Below are 24,177 nucleotides of genomic sequence, written 5' to 3'. Positions count from 1 at the left end.
ATGTAAAATTCTTTGTTTTTCCTCCAGACAAAGGTCACAAATGGATTCAAAGTTGTGAAGAAACAGGAGAAAATCAAAGCAAGGCTGTATCTATCTTTGTTTATGCACAGACCACATAAAGGAAACTTTATCGCCCTCTTACAGCAGAATTTCTAACTAATTTCTAACTAATTGAGGCTGCATTTTGAATTAGACTCCAATGGATTCTAACAGTCGAGTTCTCCAAAGACAAAACAACGACGTGCAGCAGATGTCGGGATCTCGCCTCACCTGAACAGAGTGTTGTTTTCGGAGTGTTTACCCGGCTTGTTGCAGTCTCCGTGGCCTTCAGGGATAAAACCGAACTGCTTCTTGAAACCTTCTGCCCCTTTGGCTACGATGGCAACTCCCTCCCTCACCCTCTGCCTCAGGCTCTTCCTCCACTGGTCCGTGATCACTCCAATCACCCCGATAGGGAAGCTGACAGGTGGAGGGCTTTCGGGGTTGCCCACGGCCAGACTGGGGAGGATCCAGATGTAGCCCGGACCCAGCAGACCCACCTGAGCTGCCTGAGAGAACAGGTACTGAGCCTCTTCATGAGAACAATAAGCCAGCAGGACCTGAGAGTCCACCTGCAGACAGAAGAGAAACGTTTAGCAGGAAACACAAGCTGAATGTACAGAAGGACCCTAATCCTAATGCTACAAACCCTACTAACTCCAACCCTAACCCTTCAAACCCTACTAACCCTACTAAACCTGCAGACCGAAAAGGAATCTGTAGAAGGAAGCACAAGCTGAATATACAGAAGGACCCTAAGCCTAACCCTAACCCTACAAACTATACTAACCCTAACCCTGCAAACTATACTAACCCTAACCCTGCAAACTATACTAACCCTGACCCTGCAAACTATACTAGCCCTGACCCTGCAAACTATACTAATCCTGACCCTGCAAACTATACTAACCCTGACCCTGCAAACTATACTAGCCCTGACCCTGCAAACTATACTAACCCTGACCCTGCAAACTATACTAACCCTGACCCTGCAAACTTTACTAACCCTGACCCTACAAACCCAACTAGCCATACTGACCATAACCCGACTATGCCTACTAACCCTACTAACCCTAACCTTGCTAACCGTATTGACCCTAACCCTACTAACCCTGACCCTGCTAACCCTACTAACCCTACCAAACCTGCAGACTGAAAAGGAATCTGTAGCAGGAAACACAAGCTGAATGTACAGAATAACTGCTGCTTATAAGGAGCTGATAACTCTTTCTGTTCAGGTCCACACTTAGGAAACAGCTTCTGTTGCTGTATTTCTGCTAAGTTTTCAGCTTTACTTAGTTAGTTACTGACTTGATTCGGTAAATGACTTGGTTGAAGCCTGCAAAATTGGCTACTTAGGAAGCCTTTTCATGCAAACTTAGCATACAGCAGCCTTCTGTCTTCTATCTCCTCGTACCTGCTGCAGCAAACGTTTGGTCCTCGCATCGTTTGCCCCGACAGACATTTCCATGGACAAGACGTCCTGCAGATTCCACAGGAAGTAGGAAGTATCTGTGTAGGACTGAACTATATCCACAAACGTGTCGTAGCCTGGCAGCATGCTGGTGATCACCGCAAACTCCCCCCAGTCGTACTCCTCCATCATCTAAACGGATCAAATGAGCATTTTCAGGATTTTAAGGTTAGAAAATGTAGTTCAGAGATGTATGGTAATGCACATGTGACACTGGGGTCACTGAAAGCTATAAATTGTAAAAAAAATATGCTTGCATTGTTACTGAGATCAATGTGACTGTGACAGGCTGTAGGATGAGTCAGTAGGTTCAGATTAAACAGCCTGCGGTCGTCCAACACGTAGCCCCCTTAAAAATGCTAATTCTCTTTTTCACACTTGTGTTAAAGCGTATAATATGAAAAGTGGTGAGCCTTAGAGACACCGGTAGGTGGATTTTGTTACCTGTGGACTGAGCCAGGCCATCTGTCTGCACCTGTTTCCACTTTTATGCTAAGCTAAGTTAACCAGCTGCTACATATTAATCATACAGACAGCAGATGGTACCGATCGTTCTCATCTTGCTCCATGTTAGCAAAGAATAACAACTAAAATATCAGAACTAGTCCTTTAAGTATTTCTCTGTGCATTAGACTGGGATTAGAAAGTCTAATAATTATAACTAAATAACAGCAATGACCAGAAGAAGGTCTGCGTTTCCTCACAATCATACCTGTCTGCTTCCAAATGAAAGTCTTTTGCTTGTAAAACTGCTGCGGTTGGATGATGAGGTAAACTTAGGGTAACGCAGACTTAACCGAGATTATCCTGTTGATGCCCAAAACATCTGTGACAATGAAGCCTTCTAATCTCATGAGAATTTGCACAATCCATCCCAAACACAGACTGCATTAGTTCAGTGGAAACTGGTCCAGAACTTCAACTCAGGGATTCCCCTCTAGCCGATGGTGGGATGTCCCGTTAATCAGCCTGAGGGCTTTGACCCTGTGGCCATTTGGTATGACAACCTAGATTTTACTTTAAACTACGGACCCCGTTATCCCAGTTTTTGGTCTGATATAATATCTGCGAACATTTATCCAAGCGTCCAACTAAAATGCATGTGGCAGTCGTTGTGCTTGCAGTTGGGAAATTTTAGATCAGGTTCAGTAAGTTCAGGCTCATATTAGGCGGTTTTTAATCACAGAAAAATGTACAGTTTCCAAATATCACTTGGTTTTAAATATTTGTCTCCTAACCATGGAATCTGAGGCTGTTGGTCTTCAAGTTTTGCAGCTTTTCCAGACGAAACTTCCGCTTTTTTAAAGGGAAATTTCAAAAAACAGCCAACTCAAGGAGGTCGACTGCAAGCTCGTAATTGTATGTCTATACCTTGAACATGCAGACAACCTGCTGCTCCAGAGATGCTCCCATCTGCAGAAAGGAGGATCCTTCAGCCTGTAGGAACAAAGAAAGTCTCAATTAATGATTCAGGTTGTCGTTGGTGGAAAGTTGAAAGACACAGGGTGGAGCTTTCTGTCACATTGGTTTAAAATACTGTAAAACAACATGAATTATGAGTCCTGATTGGGTTTTATTCACCCTCAGGTCATGAGATATTCACTTGTAGAAAGAAAAATTCGATATCTTCAGCAAATCCGTACAAAAAATGGAAGTACAGCGCTGAACCTGTCACAACACCAGCCATCTGTCGGAAGGTTTTCGGATTAACCCGTCTGCTTCTCCTCATTTTTGCAGCACCTTTAACATTATTACTGCTGCGGAACATTTAAATTTGGATGAAACTTGAAAGTCGGTGATTTTTTAAATAAAAGGTCTGAGTTTAGGGGGAGGAAGAAAACTGGAGGGTTTCTGATTTGATGACGAGGCGACCCTCAGACGCTGTCCTCTTGCTCAGTAAGCATTTTATCACTTGTCAGGGTTAAAAGTCACGTATCCGGCTCAGTGGAACGGACTTAGAAAACCAATTAAATGAGAAATGACAGAAAAGGCAAATTATAAGCATCGTGTGCTTGAAAGATGGCACTTCCTTAAAAACTCTTTATAAAGCTACAAAATAAAAGCTTTCAGTTTTTTCCATGTATGACAGGAACCCACTTAAGACATAGGTGATTGACAATAACAGCACATTTTTACACCCTACAGCAATAAAGATGCAAAGTGATGTGTTCTATACAGAACAGCTACCACGAATATTTGTATTACACCGTTTTATTGATGCTTTTCACTGCTTTATTGGCCGTATTCATCCTCGGTGTGATGCGAGTTTCTGAGCTGCTCTCGTTCTGTCAGGAAGAGGTCCGATGTTGTCTCTAGTGTTAGCATACATTTGCATTCCTACTCGCTGCGTGTCGACAGAAAAGGAGGTTGTACGAGTCCACCGAACCAACGTACTTCAAATAACATTCAGATACAACAGACGACAGTCACAAGAGAAGGAGGAATGTAAATGAAAAGGAGTGTAAGAGGGGCTGAGTACAGACAAAATGATCAACAGAAGCAGAAAATAAAACGTCATCGTGTCCTTTAAAGTGAACTTGGTCATAAGGGCTCATGTTCTTCAAAGATGCTCTGCTTCAGTTTCACACATATAGACACAGGAACACTGACAATAAAACTAATTTATTATCAAGAGGAAAACTTAAAGATTTGGTGATTTTTTTTTTGGTCAAATCACGTTGAGGCATCTGTCACACAACTGGGTCAAGTTTGACTGGAAGTGAACCTTTTTTTAGACATTTAGGTCGAGTGTAATTGGTGTTTCAACAGTCATTTTTCACCGTGAAGTCAGCCCAAATTAGCCATTTAAATTCATTTTAAAGCTTTATTTTACCTCCACATTTACAAAGCCATGCTCAAGAGGCAAATAAATTAAAAAATGGACAAAATACAGCATTTTCATATGAACTTTGCAGGATAACTAGTAAAACGGTCAAGAAATTCAAAGGACACTGTCTCACTGTGTGGACAATTTGTCCCTTCCTGCAACCAGGGAATGTTCCCACAATGCAAGTTTTAATAAAGCTGAAGAGAAAAATAAATGTTCAAAGAAGGTTTTCAGGGTATTTCTGAATACAATAATGTTCCTGTAAAGCTAAAATTGGACTAAAATATAAGGATTAATTTGGAACATTCTGGAGATAGTGTTGAGGAAAACTTTATCAAAGACTCTTTTAAAAAAGATAAAGGAAAGACATCCACAGGAAATGTTTGAAGAAGAACCTGTTCCTGATGACCTTAGAGACCTTTATGCTCTTTTCTGTGAGCTACAGAATAACTTCTGAGTGAAAACATTACTAGAACTTTGCAGAACTTTCTCCAAATGTTTGTACCACCAAACACGTGCAGCTGTTCTCTTTTAAACAAGTCTCTGCTGTAGCTTCCAGAGGTTTGGGATCTGAAGGGCACCACTAGTCCTGTGATGTAAGAAAGAGCAAGAGGCTGCAGAAAATTTGAGTCAAACAGGGAAATTCTAAATTAGATTTGATAACAGACTGGCAGCTGGTGCAAGAAGCTGCAGATCAGGGAAATGTGGTCTCCTTTTTTTGCCTCTGTCCTCGTGCACTAACCAGGAATAAATGTGAAAATACAGACGTGTGAGGAGTCATGCAGAAGGAGAGAGAGAGAAAGCCGATAGTGTTAAACTGTCAAGTGCCGTTTGGGATCAGGTCTCAGATCTTCAGTCTGTTCTGGTCTCAGAGGACTAACTGTCATCTCTCCTTCTTGTTGCTCTTCTCTCTCCCACAGCTCAGAGCCTCAGTAAAGCCCCAGAGAGCTCTGCAGCCTGAGGAATACCACCAGAATATCACAGCCACACTCTTCCACTCAATTTCTACCAGTTTTATCTGTCTGAGCTTGTTTGAGACTCACCTCCAGGAGCTCTAACGCCACCAGACTACTGACTGGCTACTCACCAGAACAGCTATAAAAATAGAGAACACAACCGTGTCAGGCTGTCGCTGAATAAATAAAAAATGGCAGTCCTGGATAACTATAGTGCCCCACTTCAGCTGCCAGAGGAGGGTTCAGCTGCATCATGTGAAGAAGCCACCATCAAAATCCAATTAGCTGTGTCCGAGCTATTAAACAAACCAATAACGCCGCCACCCTTGTGGTCATTTCAGTGTTTTATCACAATCCAATTAGCAAGTCAGAATCAAAGACACTTTTCACTCTCTCCTCCCATCAAACCCAGCTTCTCCTCCATGTCTGAGCCTCACAGTTCATCCTCCTTCATCGTCCTCCTCCTCCCAGCCGTCTTCTTCTCACCACCTTGGCAGTGCTGCTGTCACACTCACACATAATTAGCAATCCGACTGCAGCAGCGTATGGTAATGTGACAGGAAGACGGTGGACATGGTGGCTGCTCACACTCCTCTCCTCCTCCCCCATCGGAGGAAAGACCAGCGTCGGTCAAACTGGGAAACAGATGCTCAATCACACGCTGACATAAACACATCTGAAGTGTAGATGCTGCTTTACAATCTGATGGAAAGTTTATATCTTGAGTACACATCACAAGAAATAAACAGGCAAGTTTACCTACAATGAAATGCACGATAACATACATCTAAATGTTGTGTTTCTACTTGCCTACATATATCTGATGGTTGTATTTTCTTTGCAAATTGGGCTTTCAACACAATACCAATGTACAGAAGTGAAAAAAGTGAACGTAAATGTGTCTGCAGATTACACAAGAGGAGGATAGTTTCATCAACTGCCTTCACTCAGCTACTTTTACTTTAAGAATACTTTGATACCACTGATTTAGTGCAAATCTGAATGTAATTATGTGTTTCTACACTACTGCACTGCATCTGTCACAGCATCCATTCAACAGTCACTGACATTTCAGTAAAAACCTCCAGATCTGAATCCAATCATGGTGCTGCAATGAAAGTCAGAAAACCACCAGAGTGATTAGGATCCATCCTCTGGGGGCCACGAACGCCTGCACAGAACTGCATCCTTCAAACAGTTGTTGACTTGGTGGTTGACTGACCAACTGACAGACAGACGTCAGCATCCATGGAGACGTTCTGTCAGAGGAGATCAACAAGAAAACAGTCAAAAATCTAGATTTTTTAATTAATTTTTTAGTCTCAGACTATTGCTCATATTTGACACCTGATCCTGCACCTCCAAAAATGCAAATGTCCAGACGGTCTCTGATTAATGCTTCGGTCCTACTACAGGTGGAAAAGAGGTTTTCACTTCAGGATTTATAGTTTCTACATCCAAACTGATATTAATCAGGCGGTGTCACTTCAGTCAAATATTCAGACTTGACAAAAATCCTCCCGAGCCTCAGAATACATGATAAAACTGTTGATGAATGATGATGGATGGTGTTCTCTGTGACAGGAAGATCGCTTTTGACGTGACAGATTGGTGGAGTGAAGTAACTGAATCCTTCCACCAGAGTCCATTTCAGCCTCGTGACTTTTTACGAAACAGAAACACCTTCACAGTAGAAAGCCTCATCAACTGCAAAGAGTTTTCCTTCAGTTTGTGCAAGAATAGCTTTTTAAAAATAGTTCATTTTCACATGAGGTCAACAAAACCTGGAGATTATAGTCTTAGAAGGTGTAGCGGTTGTGTTTTCATGGACAGCATTATCTGTACAACAAACACACCTAACCCATTTATATCACAATATACCTCAACTAGTGCCCTCGATATGCATTCTAAAACTCAACCTGTGCGTCCGGAACTGACTCTAACACTTTAACATCACTTTTAAAAGCACCACAGACTCCTATAATGCCATTTTCAAACTAGCAAGGTAGTCTGATGGATGTCTATAGAAGTCCCTCAGTACATAATATTGATCATATATAAGATGATAACCAAATGTTTTCTGCTCGCGTTGACTCCGTTACTCGTTTTCAGACACTAAATCAGGACTCACCATTGTGGTAACAAAGAAAATGGAGGAGAAGGTTGTTGCAGAGGAGACGTTTGTCTTATACATGTGGTTAATGATGTAAATGGATGCATTTTATCCTAAACCTTGATGTTTTCCTCGATCTAACCCAATAATATTGGTGTCTAAAAGTACCAGAGCAAATGACCAGTTTATCTCCTATGTTGCTTCTAAGCTTGATCTGATGAACATGAACTTTATGTAATTCAGTTTAGAAAACTCGGTGACTTTAAAACCTAAAATCAAACTAAACTAAAAACTAAAAAAGAAGAAGAAAAACTCTTTAATCCCCATGTTGTGATGTCAAAGGAACGTTCAGTTCTGAGAATGTTAGCTCACATTTTAACAAACATTTTTAGAACATCTTTAGATTTACAGTCCTGTCTTTAAAAACAATATTCTAGGAACTAACAGAAAACATGTTCATATTCGCAGAGCTTTCTCAGAACATCACTGGAACAAAAAACTTGTATCTGGGATGTTTAATCAGATAATGAAACTGTCTCATAGCAAAGTGACATTTATGTCCTCATTCTGTTAACAGAAGTGCTAAACTGATGAATTTTTAATACTTTAGGGAAGCCTGGCCCTGAGTCAACCGCTGCCACAAACAATTAGCTAAAATTTTGACACTATACTCAACATTACCAGCTCCACTGACTGCTTACTGAAGATACTGGGCCACGAAGAGCTGGAGGTGGTCTGGACATTAACGCCGTTTCATCCGGTGGGAAAACCGTGCAGCGGCTCTGGGCTTGTCGTGACCTGTTTATGGAGTTTCTGGATCATGAGGCCAAGAGAGAACCAGAAGTGAAGATAGATGTAGGTCCAGAAGGACAAACAGAGAAAACGGGTCGTCTGGCCACAGAAACAAACCAAAAAAAGAACCGTACACAGAGTTCCAATGCAGACGTCTCAGGTCCAATATGAGGATCAGAGTGACCTCAGACTGACTTCATCCTGTAACTCCTGAAATATAATCTTCATCTGACAGCTTCAAACTGTAATAAATGACCTTTAATGCTCAAACACTCTAAAATCATCATGTGCACATTTAAAAGGCACTTTTGCTCCCGTTTACTGGCATTCACCTAAAGCTGTCAGCTTTGTTTATTCCAGACATTATCACTGCCTACAACCACGATAACTCATTATTTGATGTAACGAACATAAAATGGTTTGCGGGAGATCAAAAGTACACTTCCTCAAAAACAGAGATTTAATAGCGCTTCATGACACCAGATAAGAGTTGTCATCTGTAGTTAAGTAATCTTTCCTTTCCTGAAACGTTTCACAGCAGCCGTAAAAACACTGAATTAAACCCTCATGATTTAAAGAATAGGGGCTGCTCAGTGCAGTAGTGGTTAGCACTTTCGCCTTACAGCAGGAAGATCCCGGTTCAAATCCTGGCCTGAGACCTTTCTGCATGGAGTTTGCATGTTCTCCCTGTGCATGCGTGGGTTTTCTCCGGGTACTCCGGCTTCCTCCCACAGTCCAAAAACATGCTGAGGTTAATTAATTGGATACTCTAAATTGCCTGTGGGTGTGGGTGCAGGTGTGATTGTTTGTATATGTAGCCCTGCGACGGGCTGGCGTCGTGTCCAGGGTGTCCCCTGCCTTCACCCGAGTCGGCTGGGGTGGGCTCCGGCGCCCCCTGCGACCCTGGTGGGGATGGAGCAGTGTATGGAGAATGGATGGATTTAAAGAATAAACTCTACTTTCACCAGAACAACTATGATCTTTTACATGCGCTATTAAAACCATTCATTTCCTAAATGTCTTGTCAGAACGTCAGGCTTCATTGAAGCTTGGTGATGTGTTCTGAGATCTTTCTGCATGTTTTAGGAGGTTCAGGTTTCACTGACTGTAGGAGAAAAGAAAACTCATCACCAGAAGGTCACTGGTCTTTGCTGTACATATAGTTTGTACAGCGAATTCTGTTTGTTTCTATCAGTTCTGATGTTTTACCTTCTATTTTATCAGTTACTAGATTTTTTTAACAGTACTGACAGACCTCCAAAGAACACGATAACATCAGTTGGTTCTTCAGGTTCCCAAAGACAACATGTAGGATGCAGCTTTGTTCATGTACTGATGTGTCTTTAGTTTTAGCTGCACCTGTTTTTAGTCTGAATTTGGTAGAAATCACGAAATTCTTTGAAAGGTCAGTGTTCCTGAGGTTCAGCTTAAACTTGCTTCAGAACTAGTTTAACTCAGGTTCTCAGAGTTCGGTAAGAACAGACTTTAGTAGAGACGATGTGCAGCAGCAGGTTGGTTTAACAGGCACTCAGAAAAAACTGAAAGGAGAAAAAAGACGACCACCTGGACACCTGCTGTGGGACACTCACATTGTTTGGTCCCACTGAGTCTCATCTGAAATATAATGGTGTTACATTTCTAGTGTGCTTCAAGTTTCTTGGAGAAGGTAATTCTTAGTTTTAACAATAAAGAAAAGGCTTTCCAAGTCTGAACCCTGACATCAGTCCTAACCCTAACCCTTTGGAGTGAACTTATAAAGATCAGACCTTTCCGAACTAACATCAGTGTCCAACGTTAGCACTAGTCATCTACCCAAAGAAGAACAAATTCTTGCACTCAGGCTCCAAAGTCTTGCAGAGAATCTTCCCAGAAGACTGGAGTTTAACCCGGTTTCAGAAAGGTGGATAAGCCTTGAATGATTTCATTAAACCGGATTGTTAGGTTTAGCTGGAGTACTGAAAGAACTGGGATTCCTTTGCATGAAAACATCTCGCTCTGGTTTCTAACTGCTTCCAGCTTCATGGAGGAGACCTAAAAGAAAGTCAGACCAATGGATGTGGACTGTGGCGATGAGCTTGCTTTAGGCAGCTTTCACTTTAAACTTTCATTATCTGCATTCTAGATCCTGTCACTGTGGGAAACGACTACAGAAACAACATCCAAGCAGCAAACTACCACACAGAAAATTTAAAGTTTTGCTAAAAATTTGGATCATGCGGTAAGGATAAATGTTGCTCCAAAACAGTTCATCATTATTATGCTGAAAGGACACAGTTGCTGCATCCTGGGCTTAAGACCACCAAGATGACTGTGGTTTATTTAAAGAAATACAAACAAGTCGGGGTGGTTTTCCCCAGAACACAATGATAATAAGGTGCAGCTGCTGTGAGACTATCTGGAGGTCTTCCTCCTGACTTTAATGAAGTGCTTCAGGCAGAGACAGCTTGACACCAGTCTAAATGGAGGATGTGTTTAATATTCCCTGTTGCTCTCATGTCCCATAGCTGGAAATAAGTTGGATAGACCAAAAACACAACCTGATACCAGCATCTAATAGAGCTAAGACCACTAAAAGCTAAAGTGGCTTCAGTTTTCTGTAGCTACAGTCTATTAACTATGAAATTCATCAAAGTGCCAGCTTGTCTTGTAAACAACAAAGTAATCAGTAGCAGAGAGTAGAATTATTCATGTATACAAAGATATAAATAACCAGATTTCACTGCTGGCTATGTGGTTAAAGTCTACGGTGAAATGGAAGATAAATTTACTTGATAATTCAAAGCAGAAGGCAAAGAAATGTTGACCAATGATGAACACAAAGTGGCCAAGTTGTGTAATGGAAATAAGCAGGATAATAGACTGTATTTAAAGGTCCCATGTGGTGAAAATCCATTTCTACTGTTTGTTTTTTATTTGCTATAAAGTTGGAGGTGTAAAATAAGAGTTTTACAGAAAGGAAGACATTTACTTTTGTCATTCTTCAAGCTTCCTGATAAGTAGTTTTCCTTCCAGTTCCACTAAACTGTGAGAGTTTGATGTGATTTCTACCGAACATCTAACCAACCAGTCCTCCCTTTAAACCGTCATTCTCTGACGCTGAAAGCATGTTCTTATACATCCCAATTAATGCAGCCATAAAACCAGATTTTATACGGTAAAGAGAAAAAGAACCATCTTTGCAGTATTTTTGAGCTTAAACACTGAAAGACTGTGGGGATCCATCCATCCATCCATCCATCCATCCCTCCCTCCCTCCCTCCATCCATCCATCCATCCATCCATCCATCCCTCCCTCCCTCCCTCCCTCCCTCCCTCCATCCATCCCTCCATCCATCCATCCCTCCATCCATCCATCCATCCATCCATCCATCCCTCCCTCCCTCCCTCCATCCATCCATCCATCCCTCCATCCATCCATTCCTCCATCCATCCATCCATCCATCCCTCCATCCATCCATCCATTTATCCATCCATCCATCACTCCCTCCATCCATTGATCCATCCATCCATCCATCCATCCATTTATCCATCCATCCCTCCATTCCTCCATTCCTCCATCCATCCATCCATCCATCCCTCCCTCCCTCCATTCCTCCATCCATCCATCCATCCATCCATCCATCCATCCATCCCTCCCTCCCTCCCTCCATCCCTCCCTCCATCCCTCCCTCCATCCATCCATCCATCCATCCCTCCCTCATCCATCCATTTATCCATCCATCCATCCCTCCCTCCATCCATCCATCCACCCATTTATCCATCCATTCATCCCTCCCTCATCCATCCATCCATCCATCCATCCATCCATCCAGCATATTCACAAAGACAGAAACACACCACCTCTGATTTTCAGCTCCTCTGAGATGTGTTTCTAGATTTTTTCTTCCCTGGCAGCCCTATTGGACCGTCTTTATGCACTTCATTTCCTCCTCTTGGCTTTTTCTCTTCATGTTTGTGGCATCTGACAAAAGACTCGTTTCCTCTCCTCCCTTCCATCTTTTCATCTTTGTCTTGTTCCCTCCTTCCTCGTTGTTTGCCGTAGAGAGGAACCATAAATAGGCTGCCGGGTGGCTGCTGCTGCTTTTTAAGCGCTTCATCAAAGATATTCATCATCATCAGGCTATTGATAATCAAGCACTATTGAGCTCTTTTATCCCTTCTAGACTCATGCACTCGCTGTCTTTCTCCGTCCAATCCACCTGTCCCATTGTACCAAACACCTCTGACATGCTTTTTATTCTCCTTGCTGACAACAAAGGAGTGTATAAGAGACAGAAATAGGCTGAAGGGGAGAGTTAGGAGGCTGAATGAGGTCTTCGACATGCCGACCACAGAGGAGAAAAGGTTTGTGTTCGTTACAGACAGAAATAAATCAGCTGTCTTTCTACCACTGGACTGAAGCACTGCCTTTGACGCTGTTGATCGTTCAGTTTTAAATGGTTTGAATCCTTTCTCACAGAGGATTCCTCATCTATGAGCTATAAAACTGATCCTGGTGTTCCTCAGGGTTCAGTTTTAGGTCCAATGCTTTTTTAATCTGTATGTGTTAGCACTTAGCATCAGTTTTAGTTATGCTGACGACACACAGCTCTACATGTCTCCTGATGGCTCCAGACTAATTAATGCCTTTTAAACTGTAATTAGATATTAAATCATACATGGCAAAGAACTTCTTACAGCTCAACCAGGACAAAACTGAGGTCTGTTACTGTAGCTGAAGCTCAAAGAGACGAGCTTCTCCCACACCTGAAACGTCCGGCATTAAAACTGTGGAAACAAGCTAAAGTATAGATGACATGTATAGACGATGGATGGATGTTTTTTTACCACTAAATAAACACTGCAGATTGTGAGCAGTGCTCTGAGACACTAATTCCTGCTTTCATCACATGTAGGACTGACTACTGTAACGCTTTGCTATCCGGTCTCCCTAAGAAGACGATACTTCTTCTCCAACTCCTCCAAAACATGGCAGCAGGAGTTCTAATATTATTACATGTTTGTCTTTTGGTTAAATAGTCCGGTCTGAACCAGCCGCTGCAAATTACAAACCAGAAAACATCAACAAATTTTGTTTGAAATATTTTTAGGGGAAGAACTGTCTGTCACATCTGGGCTAAATGTGAGCAGCAGCAAAAGGTTAGGGGAGGTTTTTACAAGGAATAGATGGAAAGGTGAAAAAACAGAGCCAAAAGAAGATTGAATGTTTTGGATTGGAAGCGCTACAGGAGTCGTCTGCCTCCTGAAGGCTCTAATTAACAGCTAATGGAGTCCTGGATCTCCAGGAGAGCAGAGAGGAGCTCCGGCTTACCTCCAGCTAGGTTCAGCAGTTTGGGGGAAAAGTCTAATTGGGATTTTTCTGACAGATTTTGTGATTGGATTTCTAATATACTTCCATTCTAAGTGAAACCTCAGTTTAATATTCACCATAAAAACAGATTTAAAACATGAATTGGAGCATTGCCGCTCCAGATTCTATCACAGGACTGTAACAGGGAGGATGGTATGAGTTTATAAAACCCCTGAAATGACTGTTTAATCCTGAGAGCCTCAAAGTTAGCTGATAGGTTTAAAAGACATACTATCCTTTTATTATTAAAAAAATGCTAATATTATGTGATTGATCATTGTCAGAAACTGTAAGAACAAAAAGAATCATCAGATTTTAACTTTTTGATGGTCCCTGAACTAAAGTTCTCTAAACTTAAAATCATGATATTTAAACAAAATCATCTCACTCGTCTTATTTAATCATTCAGCACTAATTAACAGTTTGAAATAACTGGATTCTTTAAAAAAAATAATTCTGCACTTCTTTACACAACTGAGAGCCTTTAGTGACTCAACTTTCACCGACAGTTTCTGTTGAACTGCAGGCAGTGTTTACACAGAGAAGTATAAGGAACAGTGTTGGTTTCACATGTAGACATTTATACTTTGCAAAAAAAGATTGCAATTCTTTTCAGTTTTTTATAAGAAATTCAACTCCTGTTTTTTTAAAAATGGTATTCTAACTTTGCACAGAGCTCTAAAGACGTTTTAGAGGTCTGTGCTGTTTCCTCTGAGGTCTCAGTAAAAATGAGCCCACGCTGACTGAAAACGGGACATGAAACACCTGAGGACTGGTTGGGGTTCGAAGGGTTAAATCCTGCTGCATAATGTATATCTTAAATTGCAGCCTGTGTGATTTGATAATTGCATTGCTTAAAATTGATTTGAATTTGAAACCAGTTCATTGCTGAGCTCTAATTCAAGCCACAAAACTGGATTCAAACGTGTCAACGACTGAAGGTGAAGGAGGAGAAGAAAGGGGAATATGAAAATGACGTAGAGATGAGGTGAGGCATGGACAGGAAGCGGTAAAACTAAATGGAAAAGAAAGAGGAACCAGAAGGACTATTTGACTGAGGAAGGAGACTGTGTGTCAGTGACACATCGGTAAAACATTGCCTTCAGGCAGCTGTCAGCCAAACTTCATCCAAGCATCGTCCTCCTCTCTGCCTCTTCCTCACCCTCTGCCATCAGAATACAACAAATCAATCACCTCCTGCAGCTCCTCCTGCTTAAACCGCCTGAGACGAGACATCTGCAGATACTTTGATTAACAGGAAGCTGACAAACACAAAATGTTTACAAAATGTTGCCTGGAGGGAGAAAGAAGTGTGTGTGTGTGTGTGTGTGTGTGTGTGTGTGTGTGTGTGTGTGTGTGTGTGTGTGTGTGTGTGTGTGTGTGTGTGTGTGTGTGTTGCTTCTATAAGTATGAGGTGCTGAAGACGGCATTGAAGCAATTAAAAGAAGGAAGACGGGATGGAGCTTTTCTCCAACACAAAAGCGGTGAAAAAGTCTAGATTAAGAATCCATCAGTCTGTTCTTTACCTTCTAACTACACAGCTGCTGCCCTCTGTCTCAATTCATCAATGAGATACGCGTTAAATCATCGCAGCAAAAACCTCTTCAGGGATGATTGATTGAAGCACACAGCTCAAAGTTTCCCACAACTTCGACTGTTCCCATCCAGGATTAAGGGGCTGATGAGGGTCGAAGGCTGCAGCCATCGCTGATAATTCACCCTTCTGTGTTGCTCATATCCAAATATTTGCATGCAGCGAGTTGCTTGCCAGAGTAGGTTTCAGCTCTGACCTACTTAAGTTGTTTTAAGCTGAATGATGTCAGTGCAGAGTTCTGACTAAGACAGGAGCTGCTGCTGACGGTTTACATTATTACTGTATATTATTACAGGTTGGCTTCATCTCAAACCAGGAATCTGATTTTTTATCCCATTTTTTTTCCAAAAATGTTGAAAATGTGGACATCAGAAGTTTCACTGTGAAAATATGTTTTCATCCACATTTTCAAACTTCCAAACGGGTCGATTTGACCCACAGGACGACACCAGGTTTAACTGGACTGATGTCATTTGGACTGCTCTGGGTTGGATGTCTTCATCAGAACACTCCAGACCAGGTTCAGGCTCCGGGGGCTGATAGGCCAAAGTTGAACTGATTATTTTAACGGTACCTTGTATGGAATGACGACTGCAGAACCGCCACTGATGCCTACGATGGGCAGAGCTGTCTGTGTGGAGAGGAAGTCCAGGATCTGAGCCACTTCTGCAACCTGAGGACCAGAGCAGAGACAATCATTGTTCATCATCGTTTATCAGGCAGATAAACTGTGAGAATAGAGTCTGACCAGGTTATAGAAGCGCTGATTGAACCCTGAAACTAACTGATTTCCAAACATCATCTGTGTGTTTAGACAAAACTGCAACCATGCATGCAGGTTTAATACAGTAAACTACAAGTTCTCAACCTGCTGGGGATGTTTAGCCTTTTATTCCACCTGTCAGCAGCTTTACAGTGGAGTTTAACTACATCTGAGCTTCAGTCCAGGGCTACTGGATGCACTAAAATTATTTACATCTCTTAAGCATTTTAAGTGAAGATCCAATCATCATTAAATCAAATGTGGTGCAATAGAGCCGATAAAAGCAAGCAGCAGAGAGAATTTAAATATTTTTCCACCTTGCTAACAGTAAACATAAAAAGCAGTAAACCATCATTTGTGCTTCCATCATTCATTCTTCTAATGGTTCTTTATTTGTGATGCATTTACAAAGAATCAGATCCAGCCTGGTGAATCTGAACAGACGAAGCCTGCTGGGAATAAAAGCTCCGTTTCCATGGACTGGTCCATTAGAGGAGCTGATCTCTGTACTGGAACCTTTTCTCAGAATAGATGTTGGTGATGAATAAGTAAAACAGAAACAATGACCGAATGCTGCACTAATAAAAACCTGCTGCATCGTCGTATCGTTCATCAGCTGGATGTCTGGTTGATAATAACATGACCAGACTATTCATAAAACCAGAATTACATCAGATCGTGTGGACTGGTGTAAGTAAAGCTGCCATAGAAGAAACCTTCAGAACAAGCCACATCATAATCTTACAATTACTGATAAGGCCAGGCTCACCGTCTGAAAAATACTTTAAAATCTGTCAAATTAAAGTGTAAAAGGCCTTTTAGTAAATAACACTGAAATATATGGAGTTAAATGATCTGAGAGAAACGTGGAGATTAGAAATATGAAGCAAAGAACAAATACAATCAATACAATCAATGCAGTTAAAAATCTCCAGAACTTTTAGGCCTCAGCAGAAACAAAACCCTCTTTCAGTGACTAAACTTCTTTGACTCACGTTTTTACACAACATGATCAGAAACTAACGTGATCATCTTCTAAACACTTCAGATTGGTATAAAATGACTTTTTTACTCTAACTATGGCAAAGCAGTCCTTAAACAGTATAAACAGTGATTTAGCTTCAAGTCGTGTACTTTAAAGAGAGGATTTCACCTGTAAATATAATTTATAAACTGTACATATTCATATTTCTGGAAGGAAACAGCCTTTAACATGAACAAAGATCCTCGAAGGAGCGCTGTTTAAGGGAATGTTTACATTTTGCTGGTTAATGTCACTTCTTTTCTCTTTACGCCCTGAAACCATACCAACACCATAATTTAATTTCAGTGAAGATGCTGCTGCTTGGCTTCTCAGTTAGTTCCTCTGTGATTTAAGCTGACAGGTCAGGTGTTTTTTCCCATCAGAATGTTGAGCAGCTTTAGGAGACAGATGTGGGTGAATGAACACTGTGACTCCAGAGAGGACGTCTCATCAGAAAACACCCAAAAAAGGCATAAATCTGTTTATTTGCACCTGAGCGTCTGCCCCTGAGCCCACGTCATCCTCAAACACCACCCCATGCAGCTTCTCCATGGCCATGGTGTCACAGAGGCGGGTCAGGAGGTCCCGGGGGTTGGTGTCGTTGACCAGCACCGTCACCGGGCTCACCACCACCGGCAGGTCCACGAAGTTCTCCCCGCTGAGCCGACCCCTCACCTCGTTCTGGTAGCTGGAGCCGCTGAACACCACCGCCACGTTGATGGACGGGTGGAGGACGAGTGGCCGGGCCTGCAGGGGCGAGGTGAGGAGGAGGAGGAGGAGGAGGAGGAGGAAGAGGAGGAAGAGGGGAGGCCACGGACAGGGAGGAGGAGGGCGTCCTCTGGGAACGGCCATGTTGGAGCTACCGCCTGGAAGAAAGAGAGCAGCAGTCAAACACACAAGCTGCTTCACTTTTATCATGGTTCTGACATAATGCCTCTTAATCCGTGGTTCATATCCATCCCTTATACCTCCCTGTCTGACCCTCTGTATGACAGTATTAGCCCCACATCCAGACCCTGGTGTCGGCAGGAAATAAAACACGAGTGTGTGTGGGAGTGTGTGTGCATGTAATCCTCAGTAATCCATCCCCAGTGTCATGACTGTAATCACCTCTCCATCTCTAGACACACACACACACACACACACACACACACACACACACACACACACACACACACATGTCTGGTTCTTATATCCCCGTGGGGAGTTACCATTGACTCCCATTCATATCTAACCCTAACCCTCTACTTAACCCAGACCAAAACAATGTCGAACCCTAAAGAAACGTTTTACTTTTTTCAGTAACAACAACATGGCCAAGAAAACACTGTTTAAACTTGTGGGGACCGAAATGAGGTCCCCACAAGTGACATAGTTTTCGGTTTTCCTACAGTTGTGGGGACATTTGGTCTCCACAACTGTAGCCAGCACCTGACCACACACACACACACACACACACACACACACACACACACTGCAAGCAGGATGCCAAAACTGTCACGCAGGTCGGTGACCCTCATCGCTGGGATTACATTACATAACATTATATTACATTATATTATATTATATTATATTATATTATATTACATTACATGACATTCCTGCAGCGTCATGTCTGTCCTCAGAAACACATGAAGCCTCTGAGGTCTGAACATGTGTCAGTAATGTCATCATAAACCAACACGTGTCCGTCTGCCATCATTTCCAGGCCGTTTAATTCAATTTAGAGGCATGGTGGGCGGCATGGCTCAGTGGGCAGAGTGGCTGTCTTGCAACCGAAGGGTTGCCGGTTCGATCCTCGGCCCGTCGTGTTCATGTCGAGGTGTCCCTGAGCAAGACCCAGAACCGCTAATTGCTCCTGATGGGTCGTGGTTAGCGCCTTGCATGGCAGCTTCCATCATCAGTGTGTGAATGGGTGAATGTGATGTATCATGTGAAGCGCTTTGGGTACCTTGCAGGTATAGTAAAGCGCTCTATAAATACAGACCATTTACCATCGGTGACACCGTTGGCAGAAGACTGACCTCTTTATTGTAGAATTATGGATGTTTCACACTTCAATGCAGAATTATATGTAGAAATATACAAACACCACCTACTGATAGCATTAAGACACAAACATATGAGTCTGTTAGAATATTTCCTGGAATAAATCTAACTTCTGTTAATATTTAACCCTTAGAAACAGAAGTGGTTGTTTTCTACTTTCTACTCATGAAAAGTTTTGATCATTTCATTTTCCAGCTATTCCTCAAAAAACATGATTTTCATGATGAGTATTCCATTTTATTGTTTAAGTTCCCTTTTATACTTTTAAAGAAAGTGAAATATTTGTTTTGCTATTTCTCATACAGGAGGTGATGAAATATACAAACATGGTGGAAAGAAGAGCAAAAACATCTGGAAGAAAAGAGTGAAAAAATGTCAATAAAATGGACGTTGAACTTCTTCTGTTGCTCTTCTGTGTAATATTCTTACTTTTTAATTATCAAAATGTTCAAAATATGCTAAAAAGTTTTTTAAAAAAAGCACATTTCAAACATGAAATAATTCGTCTGTGGACCAAAATATAATACAAACCATAATACAAGTTATTATCTGAACCAAAAACGGCATAAAACACATCAATTCTTCTATAGGTCGTTTCTGACCCACTTATAAAGAGTATAGGTCCAATCACTGGAACATCTCAGGGTTACTCAGGTATATTTGTATTTTTCTAGTGTTTTATGTTAATATTTGAAATAGATACATTTCCAGAAGTTTGAACATCATAAATTGTTAATAGATTATATTTTAAATAATACTTGAGCTTATTATTTTGTTGGTTTTATTAGGAAGGTTAGTAAAGAGGCAGACAGGACAGCAGGGAGAAGAATGGAGGAAGACCTGCAGTAAAATCCAACCCAGATTTCAGGATCAGGGATTATTACTGCTCTTTATGGGTCTCCTGTTCTACCAGCTTCCTGCCTTCACCTTTGTAATGTCGCTTTAAAACAGGAGGTACGCTGTGGACAGGTCACCACTTCATTACTAACCATCATTCATACATGTAGAGTCTCCAGTGGACCTCCATGCATGTCTTTAGTCTGCTGGAGAACACCAACGTTGGACCAACAAGTAAACTCCACCAGAAAGCTCCAGTAAACCAGGAGGTTAAAACCAGAACCTTCATGCTGCCACAGGGCTTTACAAACCCATCTACCAATCACAGACAGGACAAACACATCCATTTCTGTCCAGTTTGGAGGTTTAGGGGAAGATCAGTGGTTTGGCCTGATTCTGTGCCACCATGGCTGCTTTATTTACCCCATGAGGTATTTTATCTGCCCCAGACAGTGATATCTATGCTGGTCTACAGCACACAGTAAAGGCTGTCAAACTGTCAGATGTCTGTGTTTTTGTTTTTGTTTTTTTGCTTCATTTTACACATAAAAAGAACAACAAAGACATTAGAGAGGTGGAGGGCAAAAACAGAAGTTTGACCCTATGTGGGATCTTTCTTTTTGCGCAGCTTAGAAACACTCCAGACCACTATGAGACGCTGAATATACTATAAAACTCATATTTGTCCCCAAAGTCTTGGAAGATCTCGATAACCACAGTCTAAAATAAAAACCTTCTCTTAAACAGTGATAACATTACTGGAGTTCAGGGTTGGGTCTTTGAAAATGTGCCACCGCCATAATCTGCACCGACTGACTGATGAGCTTTCACTGGACAACTCAACATCTGCATATAGATGGAGAAACTGTATTAAACATGCACTGTTTGAAGATCTGTCCTAATTTAATCAGTCCCTTTGAACTGCTGATAAAGACAGGTGGTCTTTCATATAGCAAATGAAGATCTACACATCTACACACATATCTGAAGGCTAGGATGGGATGGATAGCGTGTCGGTTTCATCTGCGGCCATCAGAGACCCTGTGATAATTAACAGTAGCTCTCAGCTTTGATTCAAAGCAGCACTGGGTTCAGCATGTCCCACCCTTCAACACTCTTTGTGCTCGTGGCAGATCAATCATTCATCTTAATAAGGTTTGGAGCTCTTGGGCTTTAGGTGCCCAAAGCAATAAATATATAGTTTGAAGCCCTGAAAAGCAATCCATCCTGCTATTAGATGCAGACGAAAGATGAAGCATTCAGTCGATATGTGGTCAAAGCTGGACTGATGGACATGGAGCTGTCCCTCTTATGCTTTTATGGGGTTTTCTAAGCGTTTACTAGATGTTGTGTACATTATGTTTCGCTATCTGGGTTTGCAAAAGGTCAGTGATGCTCCATATTTTCCTTCTGTGGAACTGAATTTATGTATTATGGATGTATGGAGCAGTGTCGTCTGCGTATAGACACATTTTAGAAGATCATCAGTCATCGCAGCATCAGGTCCAGGCTAAGAAGGGTATTGACGGGTAAACACACATAAAGCCACACCTCCAAATGTGAAATAGGATTGTACTAGTGCAGAGAGCTCAATCCCTTTGTCTGGTAAATCCTGGGATTGCTTGTTTTGACTCACTGAGATCACTTTATTTGTCTCCAATGAATCATTATATCTTGATGTAAGCACAAAGCATCTGTTAAACCACCACCCACTTGTGCTTAGCTGAGATTAAAAACAAACAAACCTCCCCACGCAGCAAAACTCTGAGAAGGATTCTGACTGTCAGACCTGACAAACAACATCTGATTGTGTTTTAAACAATTTGTGAATAAAAGAGAAAGAATAAATGCTTTAAATACAAACATCTGTGACAACTGATGAAGAAACGGTCAAGTGTAAATGAAATGACTGAATTATTGTTCACATTTTACTTTTGGGTAAAGCAAATACTTAAGTTGAAAAAACCAGAAGCTTTCAGTTGACTTTGAAATTGCAGCGACGCCCATTTGTGGAGAATCAAATGATTTTAGTACATTTAACTTAAACATCTAACTTAATTTATATGAACTTAATTCTGTTGTGTGTTACCAATATTTATATTGCTCAAACTATTCTCTTTTTTCAGTATAACACTAATCTGTCATGATAATTTGCTAACGAAAATGCTTGCTAACACAATGAACAGTTTGCAGTTTCCTCATGAATAATAATTCAAGTGACAATTTTTTATTTTTTTTTTTGGGGGGGGGGGGGGGGGGGGGATTTTCAAAAGACGAAGTGATCCAAACAAGCAGAAGTTCTGTTTTAGAAATAATAATGCTGTTTACCTCAGAACAGACGGGTGGTGGTAAAAGGTAACCGGAGGACAGTAAAGGATAAAAATAGTGAGACAGATGACAGAAATGCTGACTGGGTGGATGATAGGACTGGAGAGCAGGTCAGATGTTTGTTTAACAGGGTAATCCCTGGAAGGAGGCATAATGGGGCTTCAGATTAGCACTCGGCCTGGTGGGAGTCGGGGTGATGGGGGTTTGGGAGTTAAAGGAGTGAGTCTGGCCCAGATCACAGCGAGAGTGCAATTAAAGGATGCGACCGCAACAACGAGGCCACAGTGTGTTTAAAAATGACCGGTTTTAGACCAGAAGCAGCCAGACTGGCAAAAGACAGCACACTCCCACTTTCTAAAATATCCTGTAATGTTTGTGTGTGTTTTCTAAAATCACGTGCACAGTTGGAGTGAGCACGGTGGTGCATTCACAGGTTTCCTATTGTTATGCAGATTTCCAGATGGAGAGCAGCTCTACCATGTGGGATAAACAGTCTAAGGGAGCGATGTACCTGCACAGGTATCGACATGAAAACACAACTCCTACTTCATCCTGCAGGGCACTGATAATTCTACTAATTATACAGCAGCATTGATCAGAATTAATGAAAGAAAAGAGAGGCGTTAATGAAAAACTTAACACATTACACAGTCTAGTATGATTTTATAAATGTAATTAAATATTAGTAATGGAGCTTCATGTTGAATACAAAGCTGGACTGCTTCACATATGACTATAAAAACAGTATTATGTATGTTATAACCGGGAATGTTGGACCATAAGCTAATGTGTAACCCAGTTCTCTGTCATACGGTGTTCAGTACATCCAGCAGGAACCATTCAGTCATTTAACTACTTATCCTGGATATGATGGAGTCCCTGTACTGAGCCTGCAGGGGGTGGAGAGGAAATGAGCAGAGAGGATCTAGTTGATGGGATGAGCATCATCACCACAGAATTATCAACAGCTCAAACCTCGCCTGTTTTTTCTGCAGCACCTTTGAAACTGATCTGAGAGCATTAATTAATGTAGAACACAACCTGCTGCAGGAAAGATCTGCAAACATCAGATCTCCAGAGCCAGTTCTTGTCCGCAGGTCTTCTATCTGACCCAGGAACCAACCTCATAGCTGATTTTAAGCATTACAAGGTCAGGAATGATTCCCTCTGTGGCTGTATTCTACTGAAGGACTGTAGGTTGTTGCATTCTGTCTTCCAGCCACCGGTGGCAGCACTGAGAACAGTTCAGCTGAAAAAGGAAGTAACTCAGAGTCACCTGGGATTGTTGTCTGGTTTCTGTCAGCTGAGCCTTAAAATGAGCTGAACGAATCCAGGATTTCTTTTCGGTATCTGGCTTGGAGAACCTGAGCTGCTGCTGGTCGGTTTGGTGAGTCCACCCAGTGTTTCTGAATGCAGCTCAGAACTGAAATATGATGGCACGAAATGACCAAACATGTTCAGGTACAGAGCTGCGTAATTCTCACCACAAGGCCAAACCATAGTCCTAACCCACTACCAGGAAGTTAAATATGCAAAACAGGCTAAAAGCAATTTATTTCCTAAGTCAACAGGCCTGATATCACCATCACTGCTCTCTAATTATTGGCTGTATTTCCAGATGTGTTCTACCTGATAGGTGTTCCTTAGATGGAGACTATTCTTTTGGTGTTCCTCTCTACCTCTTCTGTCTCTCTAACCCGCCCGGCCAGCAGCAGATGTTCCCCCACATAAAGAGCCGGGTTCTGCTCGAGGTTTCTTCCCTGTTAAAGGCTGTTTTTCTGCCACTGTCGCCTTTGGGCTTGCTCTGGGGTTCAGGCATATGGGTTCTGTAAAGCGTCTTCAGACAATTTGACTGTAATTGGTGCTACATAAATAAAACTGAATTGAATTGAATTGATGTGTAACAAAGTTTTAACCTCTACAACCTTGGTGGTTTAAAATGGTGTAGGGAGTAAAGTACAAATAAAAAAGCATTATTCAGACTGTTAACTGCAAATCTGAGGTCAGCAAGGTCAGGAAGTTCAAGGCTTT

General features: G+C 41.7%; 2 protein-coding genes across 2 annotated transcripts in view; one reads left to right on the top strand and one right to left on the bottom strand.

Annotated features, from left to right (window-relative positions):
• The window catches only part of si:ch73-127m5.2 (uncharacterized protein LOC561202 homolog), a 179,108-nt gene that overhangs the window by 116,838 nt on the left and 38,093 nt on the right, over window positions 1-24,177 (top strand). The window lies entirely within an intron of this gene.
• Window positions 1-24,177, bottom strand: part of LOC110959431 (glutamate receptor ionotropic, NMDA 2C-like) — a 60,305-nt gene that overhangs the window by 32,054 nt on the left and 4,074 nt on the right. The window contains exons 2-6 of the mRNA XM_022206296.2: window positions 17,425-17,798; window positions 15,720-15,818; window positions 2,885-2,950; window positions 1,457-1,645; window positions 271-611 (exon numbers count right to left, since the gene is read on the bottom strand). Coding sequence (XP_022061988.2) covers window positions 271-611; window positions 1,457-1,645; window positions 2,885-2,950; window positions 15,720-15,818; window positions 17,425-17,784 — 1,055 coding nt within the window. The 5' untranslated portion in view covers window positions 17,785-17,798. The remainder of the gene's footprint in view (window positions 1-270; window positions 612-1,456; window positions 1,646-2,884; window positions 2,951-15,719; window positions 15,819-17,424; window positions 17,799-24,177) is intronic.

The sequence above is a fragment of the Acanthochromis polyacanthus genome, chromosome 19 (genome assembly GCF_021347895.1).
Source record: "Acanthochromis polyacanthus isolate Apoly-LR-REF ecotype Palm Island chromosome 19, KAUST_Apoly_ChrSc, whole genome shotgun sequence".
In the NCBI taxonomy this organism is placed as follows: Eukaryota; Metazoa; Chordata; class Actinopteri; family Pomacentridae; genus Acanthochromis; species Acanthochromis polyacanthus.
The sequence above is the reverse complement of the archived record's forward strand: the minus strand, read 5'-3'. Positions and strand labels throughout refer to the sequence as shown.